A 22,488-nucleotide genomic window follows, 5' to 3' on the forward strand; every position below is an offset into this window, starting at 1 on the left:
CTGGGTAACTGTCCGTGTGGAGTTTGCACATTCTTCCTGTGTTTATGTGGGTTTTGCCCCCACAACCCAAAGATGTGCAGGGTAGGTGGATTGGCCACGCTAAATTGTCCCTTAATTGGAAACAATTAATTAGGTACTCTAAATTTTTTTTAAAAATTTGGCATAGTGGCTCAAATGGAGCTGACAAACTGGACTGATGCAGAGTGAAAGGACATGATTATTGCAAGGAAATCAGCCAATGACCTGATTCACTGCCCAAGATAACACACCAGCTGCAGATTGAGGCAGTTGAACACCTTTTGATTCCGATATAGGGCAGAGTTGACTTTAAGCAACCATAAAGTGATGTGCACGCAGTCCATGGCCCCCTGCACCATGGGGAAGCCTGCAGTCCTTGCAAAGCCAATTGCTCACTCCATATGCTGATTTCTGGCAAGAGAGAATGAAATGTATTTAGCTTTTATTAAGTAGAGAGCCTCTGTAATCTCCTTTCCGCAGCAGTGCATGGAAACTGTGAGATGTTGCAAATATCTCCATCTCCAGCCTGGAAAGAGGCAGATGCTAAAAGATTATCACCAGGGTCACTTTCAGAGGCACTAGCTATATGATCCCTGCTGTGCTCCAAGACTGTAGTCGCAGCTGCAGCAGGTGATAGATTTCATTGAGGAACTCCTTACTGAGGTGCAGAATCTCACATATTGTTACTCGTTGAGGTTCAGGTAGGAAAATTGCTCTCTGAACACCTGGGACAGATATGGCTTAGTACATGAGGCCATTTCTTCCCTAATCTTCTAACCAGCAGCTTGTCCTGCTCTGCCTGGCCTCTGCTCATTCTCCAAGACATGCAGTATTTCAAAGGGAATTCCTACTATAGCTCTCATATCTAGGAACAACTGGTTACGCAGAAGCCTTGAAATCAGCAAAAAAATACCTTCAGCACCTGCCATACCATTCCCTGTAGTCTTTTGCAACTTAAAAAAAAGAATATAAAGCATCAAACACAAGCATGACAGAAAAAAAATCAAACAGCAACTAAGCAGTAAGTAGATGATTCTGTTAAATGATATAGAAGGTGGGTCCTCCCCGCTGAACATGTGTTCAGTGGTGTGAGGTTAAGAGAGGCCATTAGCTGGAGCATTGAGCTCCAGGATGTCACAACTGGCATCAAACCAGCATTGGATGTTGATTGACATCAGGACCTGTTTGCTTTGCACACTCTCAAGCCATTCACTGCTCATGTATCAATACGGCATCCAGTGCGGTTCTCCTCAAAAGCGTTCATTTGCATTGCAGATACCATTTTGGAGTGCTAAGTGTGTGTTATTGCCTAAAGACTGGGCACAAACAATCCCAATTTCTAACCCAATATTGTTTGTTGAACTGAAATAGAGATGCAAATAGGAGCCCCTCTGATGATCAAAAAATGCTTGTACATCTAGAAATGGCATCAGTGTCAGTTTTATTCATCTGTTTATACCTGCTGTCTCCCAAATAATTCGACAAATAATGAGCTGATAAAAATGATCATTTGAAAAGGCTGCATGTTAATTTGTGAGTAGAGCTGCCAACTCTGGTTGCATTCCTAGAGGCTTCATTACCTCATCTCCTGCTACCAGCTGCCCACTCTGAGCCTTCTGTCATTGGTCATCTGATATGTCCAACCTCCAATGCACCCCTTTCCACACCAATTAGAAAACAAGAAGACTCTTCACTACCCAGTTGGATGATGTCTTGACTGCCAGTCAACCAGCCATTTTACCACCTTCAATATTTGCAGAACTAATTAACTAATAAATAATTAACATTCAAACAGAATTTTGAAAGACAATCTTTCATTATTGCCCAACATTTTTCCTCCCAGCTTGCTCAGACACCCCAAGGCAATTCTGGAGGTTTGGCAACCCGAGTTGTGAGAGTAGTCAGTGATCTTGTCTGCAAAAGTCGAATGTATTCTGGGATACGATGAATAGGCTGAAAGATCAGTGTCAGCAGATCGGGCATGGCCTCAGAATGGTGGTCCTGTGGGAAGAGACAATAATTGTCAAACTGAAACAACGTTCACAACCTCTCTGGGGCTCAGTAGAAAGTAATAAAAAAAAAGAAAACACGTTATAGTAAAAAGAAAAGAGAATTGAACAATTGAATATCACGGTGAAACATAAATGTACCTGTTAAAAATGTTACATTTTAAAACCCAAAACTCCAGAAGATTAGCAGTTGTGATTTCTGTTGTTACAAAGCTACATCCTCCCTCATTTCCCTTATTTCCATTCCTGAAGGCTTTCTGTTTTGCTGGAGAACAGTTTCAAATGCATTGACATACCCCCAGTCCCTCTCCCAACTAACTGCTCCTCATGTGAGTGCATACAACAACTTGTCAACAGGCCATTCAACCAAAGAGGCATCACTTTCATGGTTGATTTTTTTCCTCAACTGATGCCTGTCTACACAGGAGGAATCAGTATTCATTGATCAGGAGTGGGAAAGTCCTGTACATTTTCCCTAGTCCCTGGCCTTAGGATAAAAAGACTAATTGCTGTGTTCATTACAATGACATCTGAACCAAAATCAACTAACTCAACGCAGACCACACCTTTCCGGTCAGTGTATTTCAGTTCCACACCAAAAAAAACTGCCTAATGAGTCACCAAGGGAGTTCAAAAAAGGCACCAAACATAAAATCACCTGTACTACAAATTATTTGAAATTTGATGGAATAATTATTTTTTAAATAGAACAATGATAACCTGAATCTTCTGTATAGGGTCAGAACCTCTATTTCTGATCCTGTTCAAACAAAACATACACACTATTATCCTCCAAATTTTCAGGTCAATCTTCCTTTTGAGACTCCTGCAGAATTCAGAATTCTGGTAAGTAAATAGTTTAAATGTCCCGAAGCTTCTTTGAAAAGCCAGAGAGAGAAGGTAAGTGGGTAAGGGGATAGGATGGGTAAGCTAGGGGATAAGGTGGGTAAAAGGGTATCGGGGTCGCATAGGTAGGGAGTAAAGTTTAAGGGGGTAGGTGGGTAAGGGGGTTGAGGAGGGTAAAGTGAATGGGTAAGGAAGTAGGGTAAGTGAAGGTATAGCGTGGTGAGGTCGGGTTGGATCAGGGGAGTGGGGAGGTGGGGGGGGGAAGTTGAGTGGTTGACGCTAGTTAGGTTAGGTTGTGGGAAGTCAGTTGGTGAGGGCTAGTCAGGTTGGGTTGGGGGGAGTAACATAGAAAATAGGTGCAGAAGTAGGCCATTCGCCCTTCGAGCCTGCATCACCATTCATGGCTGATCATGCAAATTCAGTGTGCCACTCCCGCTTTCTCTCCATACCCCTTGATCCCTTTAGCCACAAGGGCCACATTCAGTTCCCTCTTGAAGATATCCAGCGAACTGGCCCCAACAGCTTTCTGTGGTAGAGAATTCCAGACGTTCAAAACTCTCTGAGAGAAGAGGTTCTGCCTCATCTCAGTCCTGAATAGCTTCCCCTATTCTTAGGCTGTGACTCCCTAGTTCTAGACGTCCCCAACATTGGGAACATTCTTACCGCATCTGGCCTGTCCAGTCCCATCAGGATTTTATACGTTTCTATGAGATCCCCCCCTCATTCTTCTAAACTCCAGTGAGTACAAGCCCAGTCGATCCAGTCTATCTTCATATGTCAGTCCTGTCATCCCGGGAATTAGTCTGATGAACCTTCGCTGGACACCCTCAAAAGTCTGAGAACACGCATGAACAGATTCAAAAACAGCTTCTTCCCCGCTGTTACCAGACTCCTAAACGACCCTCTTATGGACTGACCTGATTAATACTACACTCCTGTATGCTTCATCTGATGCCGGTGTCTAGGTATTTACATTGTGTACCTTGTGTTGCCCTATTATGTATTTTCTTTTCATCTACTAAATGATCTGTTTGAGCTGCTCGCAGAAATATACTTTTCACTGTACCTCGGTACACGTGACAATAAACAAATCCAAATCCAAACAAATCATTAGCAAGAATGTCCTTCCTCAAACTAGGAGACCAAAACTGCACACATTACTCCAGGTGTGGCCTCACCAAGGCTCTGTATAACCGCAGCAAGACATCCCTACACCTTTATTCAAATCCTCTCGCTATGAAGGCCAACATTACATTACCTTTCCTCACTGCCTGCTGTACCTGCATGCCAACCTTCAGCAACTGTTCCACCATTGCACCCAAGTCTTGTTGCCCTACCCCTTTTCCTAAACTGCCACTGTTCAGATAATAATCTGCCTTCCTTTTTTTGCCACCAAAGTGGATAACCTCACATTTACCCATAGTTACCCAGTCGGGGGTGGGGGCTAGTCAAGTCAAGTTGGGGTGTTGATGGGGTAATCAGAGGGCCAGGGGAGTCAGGGGTTAGTCAGGATTTGAAAGTTCAGGGGAGTCGGGGGTCAGATCTGTAGTTGCCCAGTGCTAGACTACATTTTAACCTGTCTAACATTTCCTGGGTAACTATCCAGATAAGTAAGTTGGAACTATCCAAAGTCATAGATTTGGTGACATTTGGGAGACAAGGAACAGGGGAATTGCCTAGCCAAAGTTCAAACGTCACAGAGAATTCCCATGGAGTAACTGTGTTGGGAAGTCCAAGGGTTAGTGTATCTTGCGAGGCATGTCTGGACTCTGACTATCTGGAGACTGAAAGATCTCGGCCAATATTTTCCTAAACTATCCATCTCTGTTATGTGTTAGTAATTACTGTTAAAATTAGATGTATTTTTACAAAATGGTTTGTATGCATTATCACTTGTGCTATTTATTAGATATGATCTAATGTTGTTAAAAAAAAGTCTTTCACCTCATGTTGCCTTGTAAGTTTGAAACAATCCACCCTGTAGACGTTAAGCACAGAAATACACTCAGGAAGCTCCCTTAGGTAAATGATGTAATTGTCCAAAAACTGGACCTGTAAGAAAATGAAATGCAATTAGTAAATTGTTGAACAGACCTTGCTGTCAGAGAATGGATAGGTTTGTAGTATTTGCTAAAATGTACTTTTTCTCTCCATTTCCCAGATATCCTTACACTCGACGATGAACCATCCTACTGCCTTGTTACCTACCATATCTGGATGGCAGCAAACCAGGTTTTGAATAGTACAAGTGTGAAACATCAGCTCAAATTATAATTTTTCTGTTTTAACAGCAATGAACAGTGGGAGAAACGTTTATCTGGTCCCACCCTCTAACTGATCGGATTGGTTCGGATTGGATTGTGACAATTAAGCAATCTCCAATCGCAGTGAAAAGCCTCGGCCGTAAATGGAGTGGCAACTGAATTGGTTTGCCACTCAACTCGAAAGTACTTACCTTGAAATCCAGTCAATCCCATCCCGCATGAGGACAGCTCAGTTGAAGGTAATTAGCCATGCCCCCTGATTTGGTGTCACATCTTCAACTATCTGGTTGATCTTTTGATGCTGGGCCAGGCCACTGACTCATGAGTAAATTGTCCCATCCACTCTATTTCCATGAATCTCCGATGGAGCTGATCAAGTATGCCAGGCCTAAGTGTTGCAGGAGTGAGTACTTGTTGTCTTTTGAGGAATATTCCATTGGATATACCAATCCCATCTTGATATGGCCAATACATTCTCTTTTTTAATTAAACATTTTTATTGAATTTTATATTTGTACACGAGACAGAAGGTGATTGAAACAGTTACTATTTACAATTTACATGTCTCCCCCCGCCTTTTCTGTTATCCGAGCTCTGTCTTAGGTCCCTCCTTCCGCCATACATGTTATAGTCTATCTTTTGTCTTGTTTTTATCGTTGTTGTCCCTATGGCTTTGGGGGAGTGGGGGGGGGGGGGGGGGGGGGGGGGGCTTCTGGCCCCCTCTTCGCTCTTTCCCTGTGTATCCTGGTATTTCCCTGGTTTCCTCCCTTGCTGCCCCCTGAACTGAGTGGTCGCACACACGGTGGCTCCTGCCTGGGGATTTGGTTCTTGATCCTTTTTGGCCATTTAAAGGGTACTGTGCAAGTGAAAAAGTGACAGAGTTGAAGAGTTTGGAGCCCTCCTCCGGTGTGACATGTTTGCAGGCACGAGGAATGTGTTGAATAAAGAGCCCTCATTGGACTCAGAAAGCTCGCATGGCGTAGGAGTGGAAAAATGGTGGATGACTGAGTCGTCATTGGAATTTGTGACGGAGGAGTTTAGAAGGCAGAGACAGGGGGTCATGGACGATCTGGCAAAAGTCACTGAGCCAATTGGGGCTGCTCTGGACAGGGTGGAACAGCCGTTGGAGATGCAGAATTCGACAATCTAGAAGGTTAAGGAGACGATCTCAGATGCCTCCTTGGAGTCGGAGGTGATGATGTTGGCGGAGGGGCATAAAACATCGAAGGCCAAGATAGAGCTGGAGAATCGCACTGATGTCTAGATGCAAGAATTTGAGGATTGTTGGGCTGTGGAGGGCATAGAAGGTGCAAATGCCACAGACTATGTGGCAAAGATGTTTGGGCAGTTGGTGAGGGAGGGGGTCTTTGCACGCCCTCCCGAAGTGGACCGGGCCCACTGGTTGTTGCGAAAGTAGCCCAGACGTGGGAAGCTGTCATGGGCAATCATAGTCCAACTCCACAGGTGCTTAGATCCTGAGATGGGTGAAGGAAACACGGGAGTGCAGATGGGAAGGCTGCACCATCAGAACTTACCAGGACTTTGGAGCAGAACTGGTGAAAAAGCGAGCGGAGTTTAATAAGATCAAGGCAGCTCTTTTATAAGTGTTGCTGGGAATGGTTGGAATTGTTGGGGGGTGTGGGAGTGGGGATCAGTGATGCTAGTTAACGGGAGTGAAGTGGGGGAGAAAGCTGTGACTGGTTACCTGCGGGGGTGGGGGGGCTTGTTTTCTTTGTTTGTTGGGGTAACAAGCCTATGACGGTTGGGTTTTCTTTGTTTGGGATGGGGAGAGGGAGGGGTCAGTGGGGGAGGACAGCACAGTGGTTAGCACTGCTGCCTCACAGCTCCAGGGACCTAGGTTCAATTCCGGCCTTGGGTGACTGTCTGCGTGGCGTTTGCACTTTCTGCCCATGACTGCATGAGTTTCCTCTGGGTGCTCCGGTTTCCTCTCACGGTCCAAAGATGTGCAGGTTAGGTGGATTAGCCATGCTAAATTGCGCCTTAGTGTCCAAAAGATTAGGTGGGGTTATTGGGATAAGGTGGCGATGTGGGCTTAAGTAGGGTGCTCATTCTGAGGGCTGGTGCAGACTCGATGGGCCAAATGACCTCCTTCTGTACTGTAAATTGTATGTATGATTTGGGGTGGACTGTTGGTTTGGTATTCAGGGGGTAGGGCCTGGGGAGGGAGGGAGGGGCCGGGTCTAGGTGGGGGGGGCAGCTGCTGACGATGAAGGTTTTTTGTTGAGCTACTGAGTAGAAGGGGGAGATGGTGGCCATCTTGGGTAGGTCTGGTATCTGAGTGAGATGGGGCCCAGTTGGACTTCCTTGTGGATGGGATAAGGCTGATCGTGGGGGTGCTGGAGGCAGAGGCCTCCGAACTGAGTGGTCACATGGAACGGAAGGGGATTAAATGGGCTGGTTAAAAGATCTTGGATGTTTAAAAGTTTGAAGATAGATATTATTTTCCTACAGGAGACCATCTGAGAGTTCGAGACCAGACAAGGTCTGGGAAGGGGTGGTTAGGGGCAGGTATTCCATTCGAGCTTTGAAGTGAAGATGAGGGGGACCGTGATGCTTATTAATAAGAGATTGGACTTTTCGGTGGGTAATAGAGTGGTGGATTCAGGAAGGAGTTATGTGATGGTGAGTGGGACATTGGAAAGGACCCCTCTTCTTCTTGCTTCCACTCCAGGGAGGTGGTTTCTGCAGTGATTGAATAGTCCAATCCTGGATTCGCAGACTCTGCCGCAGGTTTGGTGGGTGGTCCTTGTTGAGGTGGTGGGTAGGATGCTCTGGATTCTGCGCACTCCTTCCGCTGTTTATGCTTCGCCTCCGCATGCTCCATCCTATGAAGCTCAAGGTGATTGGTGTCCTCGCTGATGCTTTTTCTCCAGTGTGTGTGTTCCCACGTGTCAATGGGGATGTTGCATTTATTTAGGGAAGCTTTCAGAGTGTCCATGTAGCGTTTCCTCTGCCCTCATAGTGGAGCTTGGAGTAGAGTACTTGTTTTGGGAATCATGTGTCGGGCATGAGGGCAATGAGGCTGCCCATCGCAGCAGGGCGAGCTTGACCAGTACCTCAATTCTGGGGATATTGGCCTGGAAGAGGATGTACACCTTGGTATGCTTATTCTGCCAGTGGATTTGCAGGATTTTGCGGAGGCAAAGTTGGTGATATCTTTCCATGGATTTGAGGTGTCTGCTGAACATTGGCCATGTTTCTCATGCATGTAGGAGGGCAGCGACCATGGTTGCTTTGTATACCATGAGCTTGGTACTGGGTTTGAGGTCTCGGTCTTCGAACACTCTGTTCCTCAGGCGTCCGAAGACTATAGTAGTGCATTGGAGTCAAAGCTAGATTTTGTTGTCAATGTCTGCTTGTACCAAGAGAAGGCTCCTGAGGTATGGGAAATGATCCACAATGTCCAAGGGCTCACCGGGAATCTTGATGGTCGGATGGCAGTTTTTGTGTGGAAGGAGCAGGCTGGTAGAGAATCTTTTTTGTCCCGGATGTTTAGTCTGAGGTCCATTCTCATATGCCTCGGTGAATGCGTTGATGATGGTTTGTAGCTGGGCCTCTGAATGTGCGCACGCATAGGTGTCATCTGCGTACTGCAGCTCGATGAAAGTCGTTGGGTTGGTCTTGGTTCTGGCCTGGAAGCGTTGGAGGTGGAATAGAACATAGAACATCGACCATTACAGCGCAGTACAGGCCCGTCGGCCCACGATGTTGCGCCGTCCTGTGAAACCCTTCTAAAGTCCCTCTACACTATTCCCTTATCGTCTATATGCCTATCCAATGACCATTTGAATGTGTTTAGTGTTGGCGAGTCCACTACTGTTGCAGGCAGGGCATTCCACGCTCTTACTACTCTCTGAGTAAAGAACCTACCTCTGACATCTGTCCTATATCTATCTCCCCTCAATTTAAAGCTATGTCCCCTCGTGCTGGACATCACCATCCGAGGAAAAAGGCTCTCAATGCCCACCCTATCTAATCCTCTGATCATCTTGTATGCCTCAATTAAGTCACCTCTTAACCTTCTTCTCTCTAACGAAAACAGCCTCAAGTCCTTCAGCCTTTCCTCATATGATCTTCCCTCCATACCAGGCAACATTTTTGTAAATCTCCTCTGTACCCTTTCCAATGCTTCCACATCCTTCCTATAATGTGGTGACCAGAACTGCACACAATACTCCAAATGCGGCCGCACCAGAGTTTTGTACAACTGCAACATGACCTCATGGCTCCGAGACTCAATTCCTCTACCAATAAAAGTAGTTCCCCTCTTATTCGGTAGGTTAGCTGCAATTCGCCCTCATTTTCGCCTGTCCGCTGAAATTTGTCACCATTGTCCCCCTGCTCCGCGATGACATGCAAGCTGTGATTCTCATCAACGGGGAGCTTCCGACTGGTGGGGTGGAGTGTTGCTGCGAGTAATATGGAGAAGAGCCTTGGTGCGATGACACAGCCTTATTTGCATCTCAGTTTGCACACGTTTTGGGTCTGTTGTGGTTCCGTTGGTGAGAATCACAACTTGCATGTCATCGTGGAGCAGGCGGACAATGGTGACAAATTTCTGCGGACAGGCAAAATTGAGGAGGATGTTCCACAATCCCTCACGGTTGACAGAGTAAAGGGTCTTTATGAGATCGAAGAAGGCCATGTACAGAAATTGATGTAGCTACTAGCCCTTTTCCTGGATTTGTCGTGCGCTGAAGGTCATGTCCATTGAGCCTCTTGATGGGTGGAAGCCACACTGAGACTCAGGGAGGAGCTCTTCAGCCACTGGGAGGAGGCTTCTCAAAATGACTGGCAATAGTGGAGATTAGGGAAATTCCTCTGTAATTTCCGCAGTCGGACCTGTTTCCTTTCTTGAAGATGGTCACAATTAAGTCATCTCTGAGATCGTCCAACAAGGGTGATGAGGTTATGAATTCTTGTCAGGAGTGCATCTCCACTGCAATTTAATACTTCTGCAGGGATTCCATCTGCGCCAGAGTGCTTGCTGTTCTTCAGCTGTCGGGTGGCCTTTTCAATCTCACAACGAGCTGGGGTTGCGCTGAGATGGTGGCGGGTAGCGTGTTGCGGGATGGTGTCGAGGGCACTTGCGTCGAAGGCAGCGTCCTGATTGAGGAGGTCCTCAAAGTGCTCTCTCCAGCGGTCATTGACTGCTTCTTTGTTTTTGATGAGCGCCTTTCTGTTTTTCACTCTCAGTGAGATGGGTCCCTAGGTAGTCGGTCCGTAGATGGTTTTTATTGCACAATCTCACATCTTGATTGTCGGCGAGTTGCTGAGTTTCCTCCGCTCTTTCCACCCATCATCTGTTCTTTAGATCGCAAGTTCTTTGTTGCACCTTAGCGTTCAGTTGCCTGGAGACTTGTTTCCTCTCACTCAGGTTTTGGTGGAGCTGCCACATCAAGAATGCCTTGTGTTTGTGGTCAAGTGGATCCTCGATCTCCTGATCATTCTCATCGAACCAGTCTTGGTGTTTCCTGGTCAAGAGCCCAAGCGTCTCCTTACAGGCGTTGACTATGGTGGCTTTTAAGGTGGGCCAGGCATTGTGGGTGTTCTGTGGCTCTGGGTCATTGGTCGTGGCCAGGTTAGCTGTGAGGCGCCAACTGAGTAGCTCTTCTAAGGGTCTTTGAGACCAGCGACATTGAGTCTCCTGCAGCAGAGTTTTTTCTGCCAGTGTTGGTTTGATGACGATGATAGAACTGATGAGTTAATGGTCAGTGCAGCGATTGTCAACTCCGGTCATGACGCGGGATGATGGGGACATCTTTACGGTCCCTTACTTGGACGATGATGTAGTCCATTAAGTGCCAGTGCTTGGATCATGGGTGTTGCCAAGAGGTCTCCTGCTTGTCTCTCTTGATCCAGGTGAATGGGTTTGTGCCAAATTGGGAGGATGTGGATTTTATCAAGAGGGTGTTGGCGGCCATTCCTGACTTCGACTCACATCAGTTCTTCTTGGGGGGCGACTGTAGTTGTGTGCTTGATCCCAGATTAGATAGGCCACACCCTAAATCCCTTATGACATTGGGGGTGGTGAAGGAGTTAGTCGTGTTTATGGAGCAGATGGGGGCAGCGGGCCTGTGGAGATTCAGTTACCTGAGGGAGAAGGAGTTCTCCTTCTTTACACATGTGCATCGGGTTACTCCCATATTGACTTCTTTGGAGTGGGAAAGTCGTTGCTCGCTGGGGTGGTGGGAGCGGGCTAATTGGCGAATGTTATATCTGACCATACTCCACACCATGTGGATTTGTGTTTGGAGAGGAACTGTACTCAGCAACCCCCTTGGAGGCTGGATACAGCGCTGCTTGTAGATAGGGGGGGGGGACATGTGAGAATATAGCCTCTGCTATTGGGACATAGGAGCTTAATGAGAACGAGAAGGTCTCACCTTCTATGTTCTGGGAGTTGTTAAAGGCGGTCATTAGGAGGGAGTTGATTTCAATGAAAGCTCACAGGGACAAGTCAGGGAGGGCGGAGAGTGGGGAGGCCGGCAGTGGACTGGCATTACTCTGTTATCCTCACAGTCAAGTTGTTGGCAAAGAGGAAGAATCTCCAGATGCAATTCAACTTGGTATCGACGAAGAAAGTGGTCAGCCAACTTTGTCGTGCAAGAGGGACATTTTACGAGCATGGGGAGATGGCCAGCTAGTTATTGGCTCACCAGCTGAGATGGTAGGTGGCCTCTCGGGAGATAGTTCAGGTTAAGGACCCGGGGGGAGGAGTGGTCGCTGATCCAGAAATGGTTAATGAGGTATTTGAAACCTTTTACTGGGGATTGTACAGGTCACAGACTAGAGGAAGGCTTGATCATGACACAGTTCTTCATTGGATTGAACTTCCCAGTGACGGAGAGGGAAAGAGTTCAGGGGTTGGAGGCTCCACTTGGGCTGGAGGAAATTGTGAAGTGCATTTGTTCTATGCAGTCAGGGAAGGCACCAGGTCAGGACAGATTCCCAGTAGAATTTTACAAAACATTTTCAACAGAACTGGCCCGCATCTGCTGGACATGTTTAATGATTCATTGTCCCAAGGGGTATTGCCGGACACAGTGATATAATTTCCTTGATCCTAAGAAGGATAAAGATCCCAAGGAGTGTGGGTCATATCGGCCCATGACGCAAAGATGTTGGTGAATGTGCTGGCAACTTGTTTGGAGGGGTGCCTGCTAGGGGTTATTTCTGAGAATCAGATGAGGTTTGTTAAGGGCCAATAATTGTCAGCCAACATAAGGAGATGCCTGAACGTGGTGATGTCGCCCTCGCTGGGGACAAAGCCAGAGTCAATAATCTCCATGGACACCCAGAAGACATTCAACTGGGTGGAATGGAAGTATCATTTTGAGATACTGGGGTGGTTTGGCTTTGGACCCGGGTTCATTTAATGGATTAGCCTGTTGTACAAGGCCCTCACTGCGAGTGTACACAGCAACATATTAAACTCGGGGTACATTCGGCTGTATAGGGGTACAAGGCAACGATGTCCACTTTCCCCGCTACTTTTTGCTCTAGCAATTGAGCGGGTGGAAGGGTTTGGAAAGGGGAGGTAGAGAGCATCGGGTGACCCTTTATGCGGATGAGTCACAAACCCTCTCTGATGTGGGAAAGCTAATGGAGGTATTAAATTATAATTCGGTTCCTTTTCAGGTTATAAACTGAACGTGGGAGCGAGTGAGGTGTTTCCAGTGAACTCTCTGGGGAAGGGAGCTGATCTGGAGAAATTGTCCTTTTGGCTGACCTGGTCTAGTTTTCGATCTTTGTTTGGGCGGGTAAGACCCCTTGGGTTCGGAGGGTGTTTTTACAGAGAGATAGATCGTTAGTGGGGTTGGCTTTACCTAGTCTGATGAATTACTACTGGGCGGCAAATATTGAGAAACTAAGGCGATGGGTCATGGACGAGGCGTCAGTTTGGGGACAGATGGAGGAGGTTTCTTTTATATGTTTGAGGGCCCTTGTGACTGCACGTCTTCCATTCTCACTGGTGAGGTACTCCATGAGCCCAATAGTTACAGCTTCTCTGAGAGTATGGAATCAATTTAGACAACATTTTAAGGTGGAGTCTATGTCGCGAACGACACCTATATGTAAGAACCACAGATTTATTCTGTCGAGAATCGGAGGGTCTGGGAATGGTGGGGGTCGAAGGATTTGGGGATTTGTTTGTGGAGGATAAGTTTGCGGGACTGGAGAAGTTCCAGCTTCAGGGGAGGAATGGGTTCAGATATCTACAGGTTCAGAACATTGATCGAAAATAACTTTCTATGTTTCCTCGGTAGCCGCCCCCACTCTGATGGATAAACTAGTGTCTTTGGATGAGATAGGGGAAGGGAGGATTTCTGATATCCATGGGTATTTGGTGGAGAGAGAGGGCTTCGCTGGAGGAGATAAAGAGATAATGGGAGGAAGAGATGGGTGCACACTTGGGGGGCGGGGGTGTATGGAGTGAGGCTTTGCACAGGGTAAATTCTACCTCCTCGTGTCACAAGACTGAGTTTGATTCAGTTTAAAGTGGTGAAAAAAGTGCACATGACTAGGGCACACATGAGTGGGTTCTTTTTGGGGGTGGAGGATAGAGGCAAACGTCGTTCAGGGGGCTGGCAAACCACTCGCATATGTTTTGGTCCTGCCCTAAGTTGGTTGAGCTCTGGGCTTCTTTTCTTGAAATTATGTTGGAGATTTTGGGGGTAACAGTGGTGCCTTGCCCTTTGTGGTGATATGCATCACTGTAAATACACAAGGGGTTAATGTAAATACACTACGGCTAAGCAAACACTAGAGGGAGCACCGGAGACGTCATGACATGCAGACATACAGCTAATGAACACATAGAATAAGACACGACCAATGGGCAGTCAAGACACCCAGAGGTGACACTACCACAAGGGGCATTACACAACCCATATATAAGGATAGGTCACACATGCTCTGTCTCTGTCAGGCGACACTTAGCGAGTAGGACAGGGGCAGATCAGAAGCATCACACCCACCACGTGGCTTAGAGTAGACTGGTTAGTTAGACTGAGTTACTATAGCAAGATTAGCAGGAGAGTCAAACTCATAGAGAACTGTGCTAACGGTTCAATAAATCACATTGAACTTACTTCAAAGTCTGGAGTATCTTTTGGTCACAGCTGCATCGAGTTGCAGCCTGTGTTACCCAAAGTACATAACACAACACATAACATAACACCCTTGGGTGGCAGTCTTTGGGGTATCGGATGAGCTGGGGCTGTAGGAGGGGAAGAAGGCTGAGGACTTGGCCTTCGCTTCTCTGATAGGCCAGAGGAGGGTTCTGCTTGGGTGATGGGCATTGGAGCCGCCTAAAGCGATGACTTGCTTGGGGAACTGTTGGAGTTCTATTCGAGGTGGAGGCTGTCTATTTCCTTCTTTAAGAATAGGTAGTTATCTGCAAGTTAGACGGTGGAATGGGGGGGCGGTGGCGGAGGTATGAATAAAAGAGGGAAATATGGGACTGGTGGGGATATTTTGATAAAATTGTATAAAGTTGATTTTCTTTTGTGTATGTTGTAAAATGGAAAATTTCTTGAATAAAAATATTTTAATAAAGTGTTGAAAAAGCTTCAACCGTGTTAACAAATGGAACTCTTCCACTCAGGTGATTGTGTGAAATAACTGTTCACCTGTAGTGGATTCACCTTGATCCACATTATCCATTTTGCTCAAGCATTCCCAATTTCGTAGATGGGTCTATGCTTTTGGCAATACCTGAAAATTCTCTCCTCCCTTTGACTCTGGGGGGCACATTTCTGCAGTTTGAACGCTATCTGCCCTGGCTTCTCCACACATTCCTGCTGCTGGACCATCTGCAAAGTTTGACTCAGTCCTCTCCAAGCCCACAGACCTTGCACTTGTTTGTATATGTGAAGCATCTACATGGTTTGTGGCGGCTTTTCTCTATTTGGGAGTCTTAGATATTGTACCCAAAGATATTCTGGAGTCCAAGGCTTGCAAATGCTATCTCCAAGCCAAAATGGCCCAATATCTGCATCTGTCCTGTAGTATGCTCTTTACACAGTCTCTTCAGCTTTTCCAGGAGGTCCTACTGGAAGGCCTCGATTGGATTTAACATTCCAAGAGTTCAGCATAAGCCAAGTCACATTCTTTTGTTTTCTCTCTGCATCAGTTAATTAAGTTGTCCAAGCTCACTCCAGCTTTTGTTCACACGGCATGAGTTCCAGGTGATGTATTTAGAAATTAACTTTAATTCTAAGCTGATTTTCTAAATGTTGCCCAGGCTTTGATGGATCTTTCTGGTCAGCATCAGCTATACCAGGGTGCTGATTCTGCGCAGACCTTTGTTTCCTCAGGTGATCCTAATTTTTAAAGCCTGTTTCTATGCATCAACAACCTTCTGATCCAGGGAGCATAATTCAGTCCTCTGGGCGGCACGGTAGCAAAGTGGCTAGAACTGTTGCTTCACAACGCCAGGATCCCAGGTTCGATTCCCGGCTTGGGTCACTGTCTGGGCGGAGTCTGCATGTTCTCCCAGTGTCTGCATGGGTTTCCTCCAGATGCTCCCATTTCCTCCCACAAGTCCCGAAAGAAGTGCTGTTGGGTGAATTGGACATTCTGAATTCTGCTTCTGTGTACCCGAACAGGTGCCAGAGTGTGGAGACAAGGGGCTTTTCACAGTAACTTAATTGCAGTGTGAATGTAAGCCTACTTGTGACAATAAAGATTATTGAAAATGCAATAGGTTGACAGGACATCAGGGGCTTTCCAATCTACCTCTGGAAATCTGGCTTCCATAGCCTAAGTCTTTTACCAGCTTTTCCCTCAAAAGAGCAAACCTTGCTTTATAAATTGCAGCGAGCTGCAAATATGAGCAGAAACCACACCTTGTGCTGTGTTGCTGCGTTGTGGGTTTCAAGCTTACGAATGGCAGGGGCTCTGGTGTCGGGGTTGGCTAATGGTGCAAAAGTGTGGCATTAGCAGAAAGGAATCCATGCCAAAACACAATTCTGCACTAATATGTGTGGCTGAAACCGCCATTGATTTATTTGCCTTGTCAGCTCAGGGCAAAACCAAGAGTGCAGCTAAATTGCTGTCAATCCCTAGTCACACTGTTGCTCTCCCGATGTGAGAGCTATGATATGGTCACAGTGCTTAAGGTAGGGCTTTTGACTTGAATTGTTTCTTTCAGCTGCAGATCAATGCTGTTGACCACTACTGCTGCCACCGTGTTACATTATCTATTTCTAGATTAATATAGTAAGAAGTCTTACAACACCAGGTTAAAGTCCAACAGGTTTGTTTCGAATCACTAGCTTTCGGAGCACAGCCTCTTCCTCAGGTGAATGAAGAGGTGGGTTCCAGAAACATACATGACACATAGACTTTGTCTATATATATATGTTTCTGGAACCCACCTCTTCGTTCACCCAAGGAAGGAGCTGTGCTCCGAAAGCTGGTGATGCAAAACAAACCTGCTGGACTTTAACCTGGTGTTGTAAGACTTCTTACTGTGCCCACCCCAGTCCAACGCCGGCATCTCCACGTCATAGATTAATATAAATGAAGCTAAAGGGCAGGCAGAGAGATTGAACACAGCTTTAATGGAGACTTCTTACTGCTTCATCTAATCAACTGTGCAAGATAGCTAAATCATTGCATCACTTCATGTGATGAAATCTGTATTAGCATAAAATAAATGATTTTATTTGACATACATAACAGCGTTGTCAAAGGTTTGGGGAAACCTGCCTAATTCAAAGTGAAATTGTGTCTTTGATGTAAATTTGACATCTTGGATTTGACTGTGTTTTTATAAATCAGTGCTGACAGTACTCCAGTGCTCCTCTCCAGGAACAGAAGGAAGATCAGTGATTCAATTTTGTATCAGACAATAAAGAAAAGGAAGAACTTGCATTTATATAGTGCCTTTCACAACTTTCAGGTGTCACAAAGTGCTTTTCAGCCATTGTATGACTCTCCCAATGACCAGTTGCAAAGCAAGAACAGAGGGCCAAGTGCAGGTATTGTGGAGGTGTCATTGATCAAAAAATAGTGAAAGGAGGGTCAAGAGAAAAACATTATTTTTAATAAAATCCAAATGCTGCAGATATGAGAAATCTGTAATAAAATGAATAGTGCTGGAAATAATCAGCAGCTCTTTCAGAGAAACAGAGTTAACAATTTGAGTGAAATATGGCTCTTCAAAAATGGTTTTTGAGCTCTGAAGAAGAATTATATTTGTCGTGAAGTATTAATTTTAAAACAGGAGAAAATTTACACTTAAAAGTTCCAACCTAAAAAAATTATCCCTCAATTTGCTGAGATGCAATTTTTTTTTTACATTCTAAAATGCTCATTATCTTTGGAGAAAAGACTGAAATAATCTGGAAAGTGTCCCATTATTAATTATATAAAAGTAGATCTCATTACTAACATTTCAAAATAATTAGTTTTCTTTAAAAATAAACTCTAAAATGTTTGCTTCTTTGAGGCACCATATTTATACATTGCTGAATTACAGAATGTGGATTCCCCTGTGTGATTTCTCATGACTATCTGATCTCAGCCAGGCCGTTGGGGAATAAATCAAGCTTGGGGGGTTGATACGAAAAAGAGGTGGTAATAATAATAATAATAATCTTCATTATTGTCACAAGTAGGCTTACATTAACACTGCAATGAAGTTACTGTGAAAAACCCCTAGTTGCCACATTCTGGTGCCTGTTCAGGTACAGAGGGAGAATTCAGAATGTCCATATTACCTAACAGTCTTCGGGACTTGTGGGAGGAAACTGGAGCACCGGGAGGAAACCCATACAGACATGGGGAGAACATGCAGACTCCATACAGACAGTGACCCAAGCCAGGAATCGAACCGGGGCCCCTGGTGCTGTTGAGCAACAGTGCTAACCATTTTGCTACCATGCTGTCCATATTTGAGGAGATCAGATGACTGTGCCAAAATTTTGCAATTGGTTCAAAACAAGGGGCGTCTGCTCTCTCACTCATTGGGGCAATATCCTAAAGATAGGAACCTCACATGAAATGAAAAGAAAAAATAACATTAGAAAATATTGTCAGGCATCCTCATTATACAGTAAGCATGAAGAAAAATAGGTGTGCTACGATTATTTGTCCTATTCTTTTTTAATTTTTCTGTGTAATCTTTTCATAACTCTAGTTTTATAGTCTAATTTATCTAGGCTCTGGCTTGAACTTATCTTTATTCTTCTATCCCAGCACTTTCACTTTTCATTTTGAAGATGATGGAATCCTGTTGAAAAAGTGGTTTAAATGGTGGCCTTCCAGGCAATAAAAAGCCTAGAATGTGGTAATGAACACAATCATATTACAACTGAACACCACCCGGATCAGCATGAGTTGTGGTGATATGCCTATGGCTATATCATAGATGGGTGGTATGTGACCTCCAACCAGCAGGTGGCGGTACAGATACACCATATGGTCTCACGTGAGCTGTGACTCCGATATAAGGGGAGACGCATCCAGCCATCTAGAGAAGATTGATAGGGTAATAAGACATACATGTGAATGGTCAATGTGAGGTGCAAGTTTCAGAGGAGTAGTTAGCAGACTCTATGATAACGTGCTCTGTATCAGATTGCTATCTTACCACACGAGACTCAATAAAAGATTCTGGTTGGGACAATCGTGGTGTTTGCTGGATTCCTTCGTAAAATATAAAGGACCAAACACAACATGAGTAACGTCTGGAATACTGAGCAAACGGTGGGGGGGGGCAGGGATTTTCTGCACCTCCCGCTGTGTTTCTGGGCAAAGGGCTGGTCCCGTCACTGTCAATGGAATTTCCCATTGAATCCAACCCCGGAAAACCCATGGTGGGACCAAAAGATCCCGCTGCCAAAAACAGCCAGAAACCCCCCCCCCCCCCCCCCCCCCCGCCTTATTCTTCACTATTTATTTTTACCACTAAAGCAAATAACTCTAATGGGGAGACATATTGAACAAACTAGTTCCTGGACTAGTTTTACTTTCTATTTACCTCATCGTTGTTCAGCAACTTCATGAATATATCTCCCACAACGTCTTGCCACTGCCATCTGTTCATCCTCTCCTCCAGATTACAAAGTAGAGCAATATGAGGCTGGGTGAGGGCTCTTAGGGAACTCGGTAAAATTCTGCTGCAAAGAAAAGGCAGTCAAAGAACAACTGATCAAAACAAATTGATCAAAACACACAGTGTCAACATGTCATGTGACATAGATTTCAAACTTCTTCCAGTGCAGGGAACAATCCAACTTTTAGTTATGTTTAATGTCAGCTTTCAAAATTTCCTCCATGGAATTTTATGGCCACCCACAGGAGTGGGCTGGCAAGTGGGGTGGCCATGAAATTGGGGGTGATGTTGTCAGGCTCCATACACATTGCATACCTGCCTCCACTGGTATTTTAACAGTGGCAGGGCTGGCAAAGGCAGCCTTCTCACCATTTAAAAAAATATACATATTTTTATTGGGTTTTCTGAATTTTTTACAAATAATACAACAAACAAAATTTTCAACGCAAAACAGGCACAGGATCGAACAAGAACAAAAAGAAAATGTTTCCGATAATACAAACAAAACAAAGAAGAAGCAAATAACTTAATCTCTTTACCCCAATGTGGTGAATGTATAATATGTATAATTCACATTGTGTATCACTGTGTCCCTGTGGGCTCTGTCTCTGAGCCGATGCGCGGCTCTGCCCACAGGGGGAGATGAGGAGCATGTACAGGGCTCCATCCTTGGTTCTGCCCATGGCTCCGCCCATGGCTCCTCCCACTACCAGAAGTATAAAGTGCTGCGGTCTTGCGAGCCTGCCCTCAGTTCATCTGGTCGCAGGCAGGCTCAGTTGTAAGTCGATTAAAGCCACAGTTTACTTCTACTTGTGTCTTGAGTGAATTGATGGTCGCATCACTCAAATCCCTAACAACCCTAACAGCTGACGGTGTCTAGAAAAAGGAGATAAACGGTTGCCACCTCAGGAAGAATCATTCAACAGAATCCCGGATGGTTAATTTAATTTTTTCCAAAGGCAAAAAGGAAAAAGTCCCCTAACTAGTCAGAGGCACTAGGTGGAGTGGGAGACCTCAAACCGAACAGTATCCGCCTCACGCCTATCAATGATACAAAGGCAACAACGTACGCATCTACCCCAGAGTCAACTGCTGGAGAGTCCGAAACCCTGGGCAGGATTCTCTGCGGGCGAGATCCCCCGCTTCGTCGGCAGCGCCCACAGATTTCCTGACAGCGTGGATGTGGCCACAATGGGAAGCCCCATTGGCCGGTAGCAGGACAGAGAATCCCGCCTCCTAAATATGGGTACCAGTGGGCATGGCTGTAATTCTTTTTTTTAATATAAATTTAGAATCCCCAATTAATTTTTTTCCAATTAAGGGGCAATTTAGTGTGGCCAATCCACCTACCCTGCACATCTTTGGGTTGTGTGGGTGAAACCCACACAGACACAGGGAGAACATGCAAAGTCCACATGGACAGTGACCTGGGGCCAGGATCAAACCCAGGTCCTCTGTGCCGTGAGACAGCAGTGCTACCCACTGCGCCACTGTGCCGCCCATATGGCTATAATTCTAATCAAAGAATATTAGACATACGGTGCGATTCTCCAGAAAAATTTCTAAGTTGATTTGTGGCGCAATTTTCAGTGAATTTCCCACCGGCTCTGCTGGCAAGTTCCCCACCGCTATTCAGTGACACTCAGTCACTTTTTAGGGCCCTGGGGAGTTTCTCACCGGTTTAGCCCACACTTAGAATTTTTTCAGCAGTGGGGAGCTGAACTCAGAGATTGGGCCGCCATTTTGAAAGGGTGCCCTGTTCTCTAAGTGAGCTTATGGGTCCCACTATCCACTGACAATGTCACCCACCACACATACATAGGTACTAGCCCACACCCACCAAGTGGGAACACCCCAAAACCCCCTTACTGCACACACTCATCCAGAACCCCCACCAGTCACCCCCCAACCTCCCGGAGGCCACTACTTACCTGCCCTGCACTCCCCCCACCCTTTATACCACCCCCCCCACTTTCCTTTCATGGGCAATTCCCATCTCGGGCCTGGACCCTTGGCAGTGTTACCCTGGCACCTGGGCACCCTTGCACTGCAACCTTGCACCCAGGCAGTGCTCCAGTCAGCATGGCAGTGCCAAGGTGCCCACATTCCATGGGGAGAGCCAGGGTGCCATCCTGCATTGACCCTGACTCCCCAGGGGTCTAAGAAGGCCAGGGAGAGCCCTTTTCTTGTGGACAGCGATGATCGGCGGCTGACTGCAGCCTCCCTGGGGAGGCCAGTGAATCGAGGGAGCATGTCCCAGTCACTGAAGAACATCACCGAGGGTGACGACATGATGGTGCAGACCATGGAGAGCCGCCAGAGCTGGCCAAGCCTGATGATGCAGGGCAAACCAGATGCCCCTCCGTCCCAAGAACTCCAGGGCCCTATGGGCACTGACCGGGAGGAGGCACCCGGTCCCATCTCATGGAGTGGGGAATGGTGGCCTCCAGCTCCCTTGTGTTCCATCCCTCTGATGAGGCCGCGTCTTGAGCCAGCACACGGGACAGAGCGGCACGGCTGTGCATGTGCTGCCGCCAAGTGCGTAGGGGTAGGTAGGGAGTAGGGGGGTTAAGGGGGGGGGGGGGGGGGAGAGTGGGGCGGCACCATCGGGAAATGGAGAATTGTAGTACACATTAAAAACCCTCGAGTACAACAAGTATGATGCCTCTGCCACTTTCTTCCGCAAAGCAGCCTGAGCTCCAAACCCTTGGCCCATCTCCCCCTCCACATAGCCCTCACCCACCCTCCAGCCGTGGACATGTCCCCGGAGATGTGTCCTATCCCCTGGGTGTTTGGATGTTGGCTGCTGCGTGCGTGGTGTTTCCTATAAAACCGGAAAGCTGGCCAAGAGCTGCCGGCCAATCAGAAAGCTGGCAGCCTTCTCAACCCAGCAGCACCAAAAGGAGCAGTGGCCCCTTTTGGAACTACAGGCAGTTCCCCAAAAAAGAGTGGTCTTGGTGCTAGAGACATAGGTAAAATTGGGGTTCAACCATGGCCAAGCTGAAAGGCTTGAAAGGTGATGGGGAAGCCAGGTTCAGCACAGGATGGGGGAACAGGCAGGGATGGGGTGTACTGTGGGGGACATCCTCCATTTGGAATGGTGTGTCCGAACAGGAGGAGCCCACAGGTTTCACCTAGCAGGCTTGCCCTGTGACATTGACACCTCCCGTCACTGGTAAAATACCAATGGAGTCTGATGAGGCCCTTAAGTGGCCATCAGTTAGTCAGTTAAGGGCTTCAATTGTCCCAATTGGGGGAAGGC

At 46.4% G+C, this 22,488-nt stretch overlaps 1 protein-coding gene across 1 annotated transcript in view; it reads right to left on the reverse strand.

Moving 5' to 3' along the window:
- Positions 1–1,477: 1,477 nt before the first annotated feature.
- Positions 1,478–22,488, reverse strand: part of arhgef33 (Rho guanine nucleotide exchange factor (GEF) 33) — a 28,114-nt gene continuing 7,103 nt past the window's right edge. The window contains exons 3-5 of the mRNA XM_038818947.1: positions 19,152–19,290; positions 4,818–4,925; positions 1,478–2,019 (exon numbers count right to left, since the gene is read on the reverse strand). Of these exons, the coding sequence (XP_038674875.1) occupies positions 1,867–2,019; positions 4,818–4,925; positions 19,152–19,290 (400 nt within the window). The 3' untranslated portion in view covers positions 1,478–1,866. The remainder of the gene's footprint in view (positions 2,020–4,817; positions 4,926–19,151; positions 19,291–22,488) is intronic.

The sequence above is a fragment of the Scyliorhinus canicula genome, chromosome 1 (genome assembly GCF_902713615.1).
Source record: "Scyliorhinus canicula chromosome 1, sScyCan1.1, whole genome shotgun sequence".
Lineage (NCBI taxonomy): Eukaryota > Metazoa > Chordata > Chondrichthyes > Carcharhiniformes > Scyliorhinidae > Scyliorhinus > Scyliorhinus canicula.